The 13,390-nt window shown below is 42.9% G+C and overlaps 1 protein-coding gene across 2 annotated transcripts in view; it reads left to right on the top strand.

Annotated features, from left to right (window-relative positions):
* Positions 1-4,632: 4,632 nt before the first annotated feature.
* The window catches only part of LOC147906357 (VAMP-like protein YKT61), a 32,885-nt gene continuing 24,127 nt past the window's right edge, over positions 4,633-13,390 (top strand). Inside the window, exons 1-2 of one of the 2 annotated variants that reach the window (XM_087384369.1) lie at positions 4,633-4,746; positions 4,844-5,125. In XM_087384369.1, the coding sequence (XP_087240495.1) occupies positions 4,927-5,125 (199 nt within the window). In that variant the 5' untranslated portion in view covers positions 4,633-4,746; positions 4,844-4,926. Of the gene's footprint in view, positions 4,747-4,768; positions 5,126-13,390 lie in introns of those variants that run through there. The other variant, XM_087384362.1, reaches the window with a different exon arrangement.

Here is a 13,390-nt window from a genome sequence, read left to right as displayed (position 1 = left end):
ATTTTTCTTCTATCCAAGATATTCCTTAGTGTGCATGGAAATACATTCAAGTGTGGATGTTGTATTGCGATTTGCATTACATCTTTTTTGCCCTTCAAAACATTGATATCCTATATCATTGATGTTGTGAAACATTTCTATTTTAAATGAAAAACTCTCTATCAAAGTAGATAGTAAAAAAATGTCTAGGGGAGAGAAGACAAAATCTTATCTTTGAATTTCAAGAAGATATGTTTTTGCATTTGTGATTTGAGGATAAATGTTTGCTAATTTTGCTGAGTCAAAGAATACATTGTTCCATGCTCTCATATTTTCACTATTAGAATCGATCATGTTTGAAAGGGTAGGCAAAACATGTTGCTTAAGAGCTTGTATGGAAATGTGAAAGTTTAACAGATAAGATGTCCAATTAATATGCACTTATCTTTGGGAAATTGAGAGACAAACTGATCATCAATGTGCATGTCACTGATTGACTTCTTACTACTCATTTTATGCCTATTAACTGAAGAAGTTACATAGAGGTAAGAAGAGATAGAAGATAAGAACTTATTTATAACAAATACAAAGTGATTAATAACATGAAGAAGTCACCTTATGGCAATTTTATATCAAAGAGAAGCATTCATAAAGCAAACACACATTCACATGGAAGTAATTGCACCTTATTCAAGATCCAATTATTAAAGCATGTCAAAGTTTGCTCATTTCGAATTAAAACACAATCGGAGAACTTTGGATAAACACTATAAGGAGTTCATTGCATAAAGAGTTCAAATACAATGGAAATTGGAGCTATTGAATTCATCAATTACATTGTGGCTTGCACCTCCTCCACTTTTGGTGCAATATATGTAATGACCATACCAAACATGTTGATCAAGAAACGACCTTCAACCTTTTTGTTGAAGAGATAAGACTTCAACAAGTGAGGATTCTCTTGGAGAAGGTCTACAAAAGGACAGGGCAACCACAAAACCTTGTCCACAATGCTATCTTTAAGGATAACCTCAACTGATGCTCCTTTTGTGCTTCTAACAACAACTTTGATTTTTGGGATTTTAAGAAGGAAGTTGTCTTGTTGCATGCTAAGCAAAACACTTTTTCCTGTTCTCTTGATAACTTCTCTTTGCAAAGAGAACATGCTACCTTATACAATGCATCTTTGTGCCAAGATCCTGTATGCCAAAGTAAAATTGTCAACAAGAAAAATTCCTAATAAAATGATACTAAAGATGGCAATTTTGAAATAATAACATAAAACTCTGAACTGGTTCCTGTAGACAATATGTTGAATATGAGTTGTAAATACCCTCTGGAGGAAAATTGTGAGGTTTGGGTCTTTTATTGGTGCAATAATAGTGATGTCCAACATGTTCAATGCAATGGGTTGCGTGTTCTTCTTGCAACCCACATTGTGAAGAACAAATTGAGCTTCACCGAACACTTTAAATCTCTCTGCTACTTTGATGTAGTCAGCACACCTATTTGTCCAAAATGTGAGTTGGAGGAATGATAAGAGAAGTGGATAGAATAACTTAGGTTTGCAAAGGTGTATTGAATAGATGATATAATGGACAAAATTCTAAGGACAAGTAGCTTACTGTTATGCACCATCAGGATACTCTCCATCACCCACAATTATCTCTTCGTGTTGCTTATAGGATGCACCAAGCTTGATGACTGTGACAACTAATGTTGCTAGCGGTAGCTGGTGCCCCTCACCTTTGTTGATTAAGTTTTTGCATTTCTCCTTGTATTCACATATGGTTTGTTCTGGATACACTTTGAAAACAACACTAAATGGAGGAATACGTTCAATATGGGTTGAAGGACCAAAGGCTATGCTATAGTCTATAGTACCACCATCATTTCTAGGATTTTTTGTACAAACAGATAAGTTGGTCACACGAATGCAATCTCCAATATTCAGAAATCTAATGAAATCAGTATAATAAACCTCCTCTATATGTAAGGTTGTACACCCTATGCCCTTTCTATCTACAAGGTCCACTTTCAAGCACTTGGGATAGTTCACATTTGCTAGCATGAATGTGCCATATTTGTTAAGGACCTTTCCATCAAAAATGGCATTCTTTAATGTCAAGTCAATGTCTAGAACTAGGACAACATCTACAATAGGACCATTGTTTTCCTCCTCAACCCAATTTTTTACTTCATACAACATAGGAAATGGCACAGTATCAACAGATGGGTGAGATGAAGAGGGCTCCTCTTTTATAGTGACAACCTTTGGCTTCTTCTCTACAGAATCGGGTGACTCAAACAAACCTCTTTTTATTGGACTCCTGTTTTGTGCTATGGGAGGAGGGGAGGAAGCTAGCAGAGAGGCAAAACCATTGATTAATGATGACTGGCAACATGATTGTTTAAAGGGGAAGTCTTTGGAGTGACAATATTATTTCTCTTTCATTCAGAAACAATAAATACCTATGTTCACAAGAAATTAGACACAATCATAAAAACTTCTATATCTTTCTATCAATGAAAATCTTAGATTAATTATTCATGCAACACCCTCATTCAACATAGACTATCTACAGAAAACAAACTGAAGGTTCTATGTTTTTGTTCAATGTGTTTTTGGTAAATACAGAAAGCACATCTGCTTTAGATCACTTCTAATTTGAATTTCCCTATCTATGCATTCTTATATTTAGAAATTTTCAACAGCAAACATATTCAGTTTGTTTATGAACATTGTTCATTAATAGCATACTCTATTTTCAAACTTTTTGCAACTAACATACATTTTAAAAAATTCGATTTCATTGTTTTACTATGAATAAAATTGCAATTTCAACTAAATGATTACATAAAAGTTTTAGTATGATATAACTAAACCAAAAAAGTTACTTATTTCAGAATATTTATCTGCAAATCATATTAACCAATAACTGCTACTTTCATAATTCCTCTAAGGTAAAAAAAATTGTAAGTGCTAAAAGAATAATATGATTTTGGATGATGTATTAATTAATGTTGTGTTTGGATTTGGAACAACATAAAGTCTGATAATAAGCATTCATTATGTTATATAGGATGTTCATTCTATAAAAAAAAATTCAAGTTCTACACTCTCAATTTCTTTAATGTATGTAAAAGAGACAAAATTGACACACTATTGGAACTTCTTTTAAATTGCAGATTTATAAAATACATCCAAAGTTTCAATACAAGTTACAAAAACTGATAATAAATTCCATATATATATATATATATATATATGTTTCCAACATAGAAGATACAACTTGGAAGAAGCCTTTCCAACTGTTTTTATATGCAATGAATACGGGAATGCTGGACAACAATGGAAGGTCACACTACATTGCAAACTACAATAATGTCAAGAGAAATAATTTAAAAGCCAAAAAACAAGCAAAGTTAAAAATAAATAAAAGTGTAATAGTACAGCATGACAGAAATCACCTCAAATAGATGCTATACATTTATTGAAATGAGGCTCGCATGCAAACGTGCTAATCCATACTCTAAGATATCGTTTCGGTTCAGCTAATGAGCTAACCGAAACGATAAGCCCCCATTTATATTGAATAAAATCCCCATAATCACCTGCCAAAGCATAAAAATGCTAGCTAGATGTGGGGAATGGAAAGTCCCTACACTACATTCTATAGGAAAGAAATCGAAATCAACAGAGGTTAGCTTCGACTTCAGAAAGTGGCGTTTACATCTCCAGCACCTGCAAACACAGGCATGATTCAAATACTATAATACAAAAGCATTAAAAAACGCTGTAAAATCGATTTGTTGAAAGACAGGTCCGCCAAATTGTTCCCGCCTAGAATACAAAAAAACGCTGTTAATTTTTTTGTTGAACGACAGGTCCGCCGAATATTGATCCAGATCTCCACGAATGTCTGCCGTCCAACGCTAATGCAAAATCCCAGCATGGAGGAGCCATCGAGAAGAATACCAAGCGGAGAAGCCTTTGACTGCTCTCAGGCACGTCGCAACAATAGGGCCACAAGCCATTCGCAGAATAGGGCAGGTCATTCGCTGGCCAAGAAAACATCAACCCCTTGGAGCCGAATATGAAATAAAAGCGGGTTTTTGCCTCCCCACAAGGCCGGTTTCTGCCTTCCCATAGTAGCGTCGATTTTTGCCTCCCCACAGCAACGTGTCATTAGCAGATCTGCAAGGAATGAGAGCGGGAGAGAGAACAGGAACCCCCAAGTCGGAGAGCAGAAAGCAACGGGAGGGAGAGCAGTTTACGAAAGAAGAGGCTCGGGAAACATGAGATAGACCTCAAGACAGCGGGAGGAGAAGCCGGTGGGTGAAAGGCTGAGAAGTGGAGACAGGGAGCAGATGAGAAGCCACCGGGAGAGCTCTGATTGAAGACGCTGTGAGAGGAGACAGGGAGGGAGCCGCCACGAGTAGGTAAGCCAAAAATGCAATTACAACCCTCACAAACAAACAAAATAGGAAACACTAATTTGCCCTAACCCACTTATTAAAACACTAACTACACCTAAACCACACTAAAGCCAAAATTAAGCATGGTCAATTTGACCAATTGAACTAAAAACCATAACATTGGCTCTCATAGCAAACAAAAACACTACCACCCCATAGGACGCCAAAAAGCCCATAGAACTTTGCTTGCTTGCTTGCCCACCACTTAACCGTGCGCAAGCTTTTGCGTCAACCCCTAAGTTTGACTGCTCAACAACCTTTATTGGCTGGCAAAATAGAGGGAATAAGGTGAAGCTCTAGTGTTGCTAATTTATTTCAATGTTCGTTAGATTGTGACCGGAAGCATTGTTATTCTAAGATCTCCACGGTCTCTGGATATTTTCAGATCATAGGCATTGTTGCCAGGGAGACCGCTATTGGCGCACCGGATTTAACTCTCGTATCGATTGCGGATCTGACTTCGGCTCCATGAAGATCACTGCCCTTTTGTTGCTTAAGTGCACAGGCCTCGAATCTGGATCCGAGCCGAAGCTGCTGGCGAATGCAACCGACTTAAGCCATTTCGGTTACTTCCAGCGGTCAAGTGCAAAAGAATTTATACTGTTTGTGGGCCGTACGATTGCTAAGCGGACGCCAACAGGACAGCGTCAATCTGTACAGCAAGAAGGTGCGAATATGAAAGCAAATTGGTCGTTTTTGTGGATGCACACGTCAAAATTGGGGAGTGAGATGTCAATATTTTTGGGATGCTTGATTTTAACATGTACTCATTTACGCTTATTATCTATCAATAAGCCATATCACAGTGGGAAAGCGAGATGCCTAATATTTAGTTGCTTCAGTTTCCCACTCATTTGACGGTTATCCAGTCAACCTTTGCTTTATTTGCTAGGGTTCTTTTATTTATGGTCATAAATTTTTATGCGTGATCCTAGCCCTAGTAGGGGAGAAGGCCGACCAGATGCCAACCTAGCACAGAGGGAATAGATGACCAGACAGCCGACAATGACTGACACGTGGCACTTTTGCCACACTACATGCCCTTGACATCTGGCTGACTGCCACGTTACCTGAGTTTGTCAGGTGGTCTTGCAGATCTGCACCCGTATATGCCATTTTCTGCAGATCTGCAGCCCTGATCTGGGGCTGTTTGACAGCCAGTATTGTTCTGCACACATCAGCCTCTCGCCCTGGGCACATGAGGGCCTTATGGCAAGGTTCAGGCAAGGTTCTGGCAGAAAAGCCTATCGGATGTCATGCAAAACAAACTGCACAGTCAGGTAAGGTCCGGCAAGGCCCGATAGGAGGGGTTAATGGAGAACCAGCCAACCCGATTACATGTACCCGTAGCTCCAGCAGCGTCCAGCAAGCTTCCGGCAGACTTAGCTTGCATGTGCACAGTGGTCCTGATTCCGATAACTCCAGTCTTAACGGATTGCAATCGGAAACCTCTCATGTATCTGATAGAAGGCTGAAACATGATGCCTGGCGCATCCATCCACCACCTATGCTAGTACTCATGGATTCTATGTAACTGGGGGCCTTATAGGTGAGCATGTACATTGGATGGATGTTGAAAGTTTGGAGCATTTTTTTCCAACAATTACCTTAGCGTTGGACCATTGCTTAGCTCCAATCAAAAGTGTTCTAAGATTGATTGCCTTTGTCAGAATATCTGCAGTGTTCTCCTTTGGATATTTACATCATTGGAGATGAAATTCTGGAGCTGTACTTCAATATGCTTTCTCTGTACATGGAATATAGGATTCCTTGCAATAGATATATAAAACTCTTTGATGTCTACCATTGGGGATGAATTCCCCTTGGTTGAGTGCTTGTGTTTTGAAATAAAGATGCCATCTTCTTCTTGATGAACCTCCATCCTGAGGAAATAATGCAGCAATCCAAGATCGGTCATCTCAAACTCTCTTTTCAAGAGCATCTAGATTTCTTTAATCATTTATAATGATCACCTGTCAAGATTAGATGATTAACATACAGAATAAGCAAGACACTTTCACTTTTCTCTAGAAGAGGTATAGTTGGCATGCGAAGGACTGCGGAACAAATACATTCAGCCCGCAAAGTGCCTTCCGGAGCTAGCACACCTTGTTTTGTAGAATTTGGAAAGTAGGAGGTTGCTTAGTCCATTTCCTCTCCCAAGTCCCAGATTAGGAATGTTGGCTTAACGTCAGTGGGGATGGTCTACACCCACGGTTGGGCGCTGATGACGTCAATGGGGATGTCATAGTAGCTAGTCCCTGGTATGCGTGATGGAGTTTATGGTTTTCAACCTTATGAGTGACTATCATTAGATTGGAACTGCACTATGTTGTTTGGGAGAAACTAAAATGAAGTCGTTTAGTCTTCACAAGCGGTTGTAGCTTGAATGAAGAGATTTTGGACTACCTTTTGATTAGCCTTCTCCTTTAGTGCTAGCCTTCGTCATGGTGGCTGAGTCTGCCCTTCACATTCGGAGTGTCGACAAAAACTCAGTACAAAGACTTTGTATAAATGGATGCTCAAGTATGTGTGGGTGTGTGGATTTGTATGTGTGAGCATATATTTATACTATGGTCTACCTCCATTGTTGGGTGCTGATGACGTCAATGGGGATGTCATAGTAGCTAGTCCCTGCTATGTGTGATGGGGTTTATGGTTTTCAACCTTATGAGTTGACTATCATGAGATTGAAACTGCACTATGTTGTGTTTTTAGAGGATGAGTCTGGGCATGTTCTTGGATGCATCTAGGTATATGTTGGCTTAACGTCCATCTAAACTATCAACAATTTCTCATGTGCACCTATTGCATGAACCTTGTCTGCCAGAGCATAAAATTTGGCTACGAGTCTAGCCTTTTACTTATGTAGGTGAGCCATCGGACTTGTAGTTTATTACGGAGACCCCTTGGTTCGATGACCTTTCCTTTTGTAGGCATGACTGGTTTGCCTTGAGTATGATTATAGACTATGGAGTCAACAATCTTGGATTTCATAGGCTCCTCCTAGTTTGGGTACCCTCAACTTCATCAAATGACTTTGGCTCGTGAATGTCGATGAGGGCATAGTGTACCAAGTTGACTTGGTCTTCTGGATACATACCGTTGTCCTTTGATGTTCAAGGCTCTTTTAAAGTGAAGTCATTAAGGTTTTCGTTGAATTTTCTTTGAGAATGCTGTTGCTCAACCTCTTCTTCCTTAACATCCACGTCTTTGCAGGCATGATTGGTATGTCCTGAGTATGATTATAGAGTATGGAGTTAATCGTGGATTTCATAGGCTCCTCCCAGTTTGGGTACCCTTAGCTTCATCAAATAACTTTGGCTCCTGAATGTCGATGAGGGCACAGTGTACCAAGTTGACTTGGTCTTCTGGATACATACTGTTGTCTTTTGATGTTCAAGGCTCTTTTAAAGTGAAGTATCTAAGGTTTCCGTTGAAATTTCTTTTGAGAATGTTGTTGCTCAAGTTCTTCTTCCTTAACACCCACGTCTTTGGCTAAGAACAAAAGCTTGAGCTCATTGCATGTGATGAAATATAGTTCCTTTGACAATGGTTTACTTGCTTGCTCATCATGCAAGAAGCTCGTGATGAATTGTGGGTGAAAGCTAGCCCTTCTGTCACTCCACGAACGTTCTCTTGTGGGGACCATTCCTTCACTCCTTTTGTGATCTGGCTTTTTTTTAATAAAGAATCCTTCTTGCATGATGCAAAGAGAAGATTCTTGGTGTCTTGAGTAGTCTGAAAAATTCTTTTTCTTGACGTCCTAAGTCCCTTAGGTACTTCACGTCTAGAGTTTAGGAATCTGAAGTATATTAGACAACAACTTAGTCTCATTTGACTCGGTGATGAAAGCACACTGCCAGTCCTCCCCTCCATCAGAATTCTTGAATTGTCACCAATTCTGACTAAAAACCTGGGATCACTGGTCTAATGGAGTTGTACCACAGTCACATGAATTTCTTTGTGCAACTAAACCCGTGGACATTTTTGGCCATGAGGGTGGCCTAGAGGAAGCACCAAACTTTCTAGAAGTTCCTAGTCTAGTTCGAAGTGCACCGACACTAGGCCCAAATACTAGGTCAAAGGCAAGGCTAAGAGGGGTCTAATTGTTGGGCCGAAGGAAAACCAATGTTTCATTGGTAAAAGAGGGTTAGAGCTTTAATGTGGGGGTAAACCAAAAGTGTCATTGGTAAGGAGGGTTAGGGGCTTTAATGAGCCACGTGGCATTTGCCAAGGTGCATGGTCTTGCATGCACCCCTCTCTCACCGCCCCACTTAGAAATGCGGGTTCTTTCCCTTCTCTAAGGTTGCAAAAGTCTTTTTCGTGATGGTATGGCTGATTTGCTGGCTGGCACACATTCCAAAGCTGCCCCTTTGTGTCAGTTTTCCTTCCAAGGCATCCGTACAAGCTGCATGGAGTACAAGGTTGCTGCATGGAATCCGTACAGTCCATACGGATCAAATAAAGCTGTACGGACGACTTTAATGCTGCTGTACGGACAACGTTAATGCTGCTGCTGCTGCTGTACGGACTGCTTCGGCCCCCTCTTCAAGGCTTGTCCGGTTGATTCTCACGTTTTTCAAGGACAGATTGTAGGCTACGGGTGGACCCTGCCATGGTTTTTCTCGGACCTTGCCATGGTAGACTAGCTTTTTCTCCTGTTTCTGGCCTCTGCACCCATGAGCCTTGCTCTTCTTTCTGTTCCGAGCTCCCAAAATTTGTCTCTCTCTTTTCCCTTGGCTGGGAGTCATTTCTACACCCCTGGGGGCATGGGCAGAGGATAGGTGCAGGAAAGAGCTTGCTTTGGATATTATGACTTCCTTTTGGCTTGCATTTGCTATCTTGGAAGCTTGTTGCTTTGCATTTCGTGGTTTGGAGTTCTTTTTGGGCATTACAGGCTGTAGGCAGATACCCAGTCACAGAGGGTATGCCTGAGATACCCAGTCATAGAGGGTATGCCTAGTTGGTGCCAGAGGGACAATGTGTTGCATTTTTATGCCTTGAGGCCTTTTGAGCATTTGTTTTGGACTTGTGGAATGCAATGCCACGGACACAGATAGTGGAAATGCCTTAGCCTTGCTCGGTAGATGGGTGCTAGTGTGACTGGAATTGGATGCAGGTTGTAGCCAATGATTGGCTTGGACAGTGAAATTGCCAGTGAAGCAAAGTACAAGGGTGAGCCCTTGTGGGATGTTGCCCGCAAGGAGGGGAAATGGGCCGTGGTTCGAGATGGTAGGTTGTTGACCGGCACCCGTCAAGCTCCCACCCGTACCCCCTAGGGGGACGGGGCCTATGAGACTTAGGTTTCCGAGACCCGAGCTTGCACCATTTGGAACTGTAATGGTACCTTATGGTCAGACCCAGGGAACTTCTGGGTGTCTTACACAGGACGAGACATAATCTTTTTGGATCACATCCTTACACTCAGGAGTGTCATAGAGGAGGCTAGATCACGGAAGGAGAGGGTATATTGTTGCTTTGTGGATTTGCAAAGCCTTTGACACAGTACCTCGAGCTCGACTCATCACATGCCTAGAGGCACTGAGATTTGATCAGATCATCTGGGCAGTCATGGCACTTTATGAGAGAGTCTCAGGCCGAGTTCGGACAGGCGCAGGTTGGACAGATGAGATCTTGAGTACCATAGGGGTCAAACAGGGTTGTCCCTTATCACCAACCATGTTTGGCCTTTGCATCGATGAGCTTGAGACTTTCATGGGGGCTTCCGGCGGGACCGGTTGCTCACTTGTCGGGATCCTCATCAGGATTCTTCTTTATGCAGATGATGTGGCACTCTTGTTGTCCACACTCGAGGGGCTCCAGCGACACCTGGATGCACTGCATGCTTTTTGTTTATCCCATGATTTGGAGGTCAACCTTGGCAAGACCAAGGTCATGATCTTTAACCCCTCTCGAGCAAACATGCAACGGAAGCAGTTCACTTTTGGTGGGTCACCAGTTGAGATCGTATCCTCATACACTTACTTGGGGGTCATCTTCTCCGGCCCGATCTTCACGATGAGACCAGTGATGCAGGCCAGACTGAGTAGGGGATATGCCTCACTGGCTCGGCTAGAGAGACAGTGCTTCCACTCTCACTTCCAGGACCCTGGGACCAAGGCTCTTCTCTTCGACTCCTTGGTCCGACCAGCCGGTATGTATGGCAGCCCTTGTTGGGGACCTGACATGTCAGAGATAGAGTGGACATGGGTGGACCGCCTGCAGATCCTCATGCTCTCACGGATGATCGGGGGAAACGATCTGTACCACATCATATCATTCAGGCCGAGTTTGGTGCTTCTCCACTCCAGCTAGATGTAGCCTTTCAGACAATCACATATCTACATCGGGTTAGATCATATGGGGACTGTACATCAAGGAGACAGAGGTTGCCATGGTTGGATCTCGATTCCTCCATGAGGTTGGCAGCAGAGGGAGACGAGTGATGCTGGTATGCATGGACTCACAGATGGTTTGTGAGACTACGGTTTCACATCGATAGGATACCTCCTTTTCAGTACAGTTTAGATGCCCCTCCGGTACTCCCACCCACCATCCCGAACGGGCCACACACCAACTAGGTCATTTGAGAGGATCTCCTGCAGCTACACACCTGGAGCCGAAGGAGCTTCCAGTGAAGCTGAGTTTCTACAGAGATTACTGTCTTAGTATTTCGGAGGAGGGATTCATCACACCACCGGGGTACACTGAGCTTCATATGCCTCACTTACTACGGATCTCCATCGGACAGTTTCGGGTATCATACCGCCTCCGCATAGAGAGCGGCAGAGCAGAGGGGATGCATATGCACACTGTGGGACTGTCAGGAGGTTGAGTCGGAGGAGCATTTTATTTTCAGGTGCCCAATGTACTACGAGATCCAAGGTCGCTACCACTATCTCTTTAGAGACGGCTCCAAGCTCCTTTCCAGATTCCTCGCCTACCTAGATCAGAGATGCCTCGCGGCCTTCATTCACGAGGGGGTCCGACACAGAGAGTACTTACTCAGGCGACGGGGCTTGGCCACACCATCAGACACCTCTCAGAGTAGGATCACAGAGTTCTTCCCATCGAGTGACATTGATCGTCCAATCTCTAGCTGTAGACGTGACAGAGACCCTGACCCGACGATCGTAGCACGGCACACGAGACATCGAGGGGACACAGATCACTATGGGGGACCTCCCGTCATTGTTTAGACCTGGGACACGTTCCACGGGAGTCACGGTGGCTCTGGTCTTGCGTTGAGCCTCCTCTAGGAGACCGAGATGCACGGCACCCCTTGACGGACTCCAGCGTTCCATCACCGGCTATGCACCAACCAGGGCGACATGACATACGGAGGATTTTGCTCCGCTCGGCTCCAATCTTTTTCCTTTTCATTGTCACACCCAGATGTATTTGATTATGAGCTCTAAGACTGTGATATGCCTCCAAGGGCTTCTCTTGTTCTCCATCTAGCCACGACTTCATAGAGTGCTCCCTCATTCATACTCTGTGAACTCCCTTGTCTTGAGTTTCTTCTTCTCTTCCATTCCTTGTGGAGCCTTCTCTAGAAATCTCCCCTGAACCCAGTGCATGCCATGTGGACCCCTTTTATGCCAAGTGTCCTTTCAAAGGACCTTACTCTTTTGACCCCTATTGGCATCCTTCTATAATGCTAAGTCCATTTTGCCTAGGCATTATTTCGCGTGACCATCGTTGCATTATCAAGCCCACTTGGTCTCCTGCTTCACCATAACCACGCCTCAGACTTGCGCAATTATTTGCTGATGTAACATTTCCTTCCCCTTAAGCATGGTTTTCATCCTCAAAAATAAAATTTGGAAACCTCGTCTGGAGATTGCTTACCCTTTCCCACATTGAACTCTCTTCATGTTTATCTTTCCACTTAACCAAACATTCTTGCCATATTGTATGTCGTGTTCTTTTTTCCTGTCCATCTAAAAAAAATTCTAATTCGTGTGGTAAAGATGCAGGTTCAATGAGTTCAACTAGGACTTCATTTCTAATGAGATTATTATCATCTCCTCATTTTCTTTTTAGCTAATGTGGTAATCGAAGAATTGTTCTTGGTGACATCTCCATGTGTTACTGAGGTCAGATATGCCGACCTAGAAGCCACAGTGAAGATATCTAACATTGAGATGGGGCCTGATGGGGAGTCAGAAACCTTTGTGAAGGTGAAGGACAGCATGGAGTTCTTGGAATCTTCTAGGTGCGTGGTTGTTGATATTGACACGAGGTTGGATTCCATGGAGTGCCCTAGGGTTTCATGTTCAGATGGTTGCCGTAATTTGGAAGGGGGCAGTACAAGATTGCACAGGTTACTGGTACGTGCATCAATGAGGTGCATGGTTTGCTTTCAGAGCAAGCACATAGGCAGTACGACGATCTGGTATGTACTTGATGTTCTTAATTTGAACCTTTATAGCATGCTAGTGGAGAGAATCTGCTCTTCATATGTCTCAGTGCGAGATTGGAAGGAATGGGCCTTCTTCGAAGGTGGAAGGGGAACCGTGGGTCCTTCTTCAAATCTCGGACACAGATTGTTGGAAGGTGATGGACAAGGTGTACAGAAGCTAGAAGAGTACCTGCTTGAGAGCTCAGTGAGAGTTTGTGGTCGAGGTTATGTGGAGATATTCTTTGGATTTCATTTCTCAAGATGGTTGTTCTATTGTGGACCTTGCCAAAGGAAGGATGGGTTGAGATAGACCCTCAGAGCATGGTGCTTGGAAGACTCCAAGTTGCTCACTCATTATGAGGGGGACAGCTGGAAGATTGTGGCGTCTGGATTGTTGGAGTTCGAAGGTGGGAATGTGACTGAAGGTGGTGGTGCCAGGAGGTGCTACTGGAGATGGACCTGTGTACCAGGATGGTGTGCGGAAGCAGAATCGGACCTGGTGGAGTAGGAGCCATTGGATGAAAA

The sequence above is a fragment of the Dipteris shenzhenensis genome, chromosome 1, assembly GCF_047967505.1.
Source record: "Dipteris shenzhenensis isolate YYH24624 ecotype China chromosome 1, Dip_SZ_1.0, whole genome shotgun sequence".
Classification (NCBI taxonomy): Eukaryota; Viridiplantae; Streptophyta; class Polypodiopsida; order Gleicheniales; family Dipteridaceae; genus Dipteris; species Dipteris shenzhenensis.
Note: the sequence above shows the minus strand (reverse complement) of the source record. Positions and strands in the feature narration are given on the sequence as shown.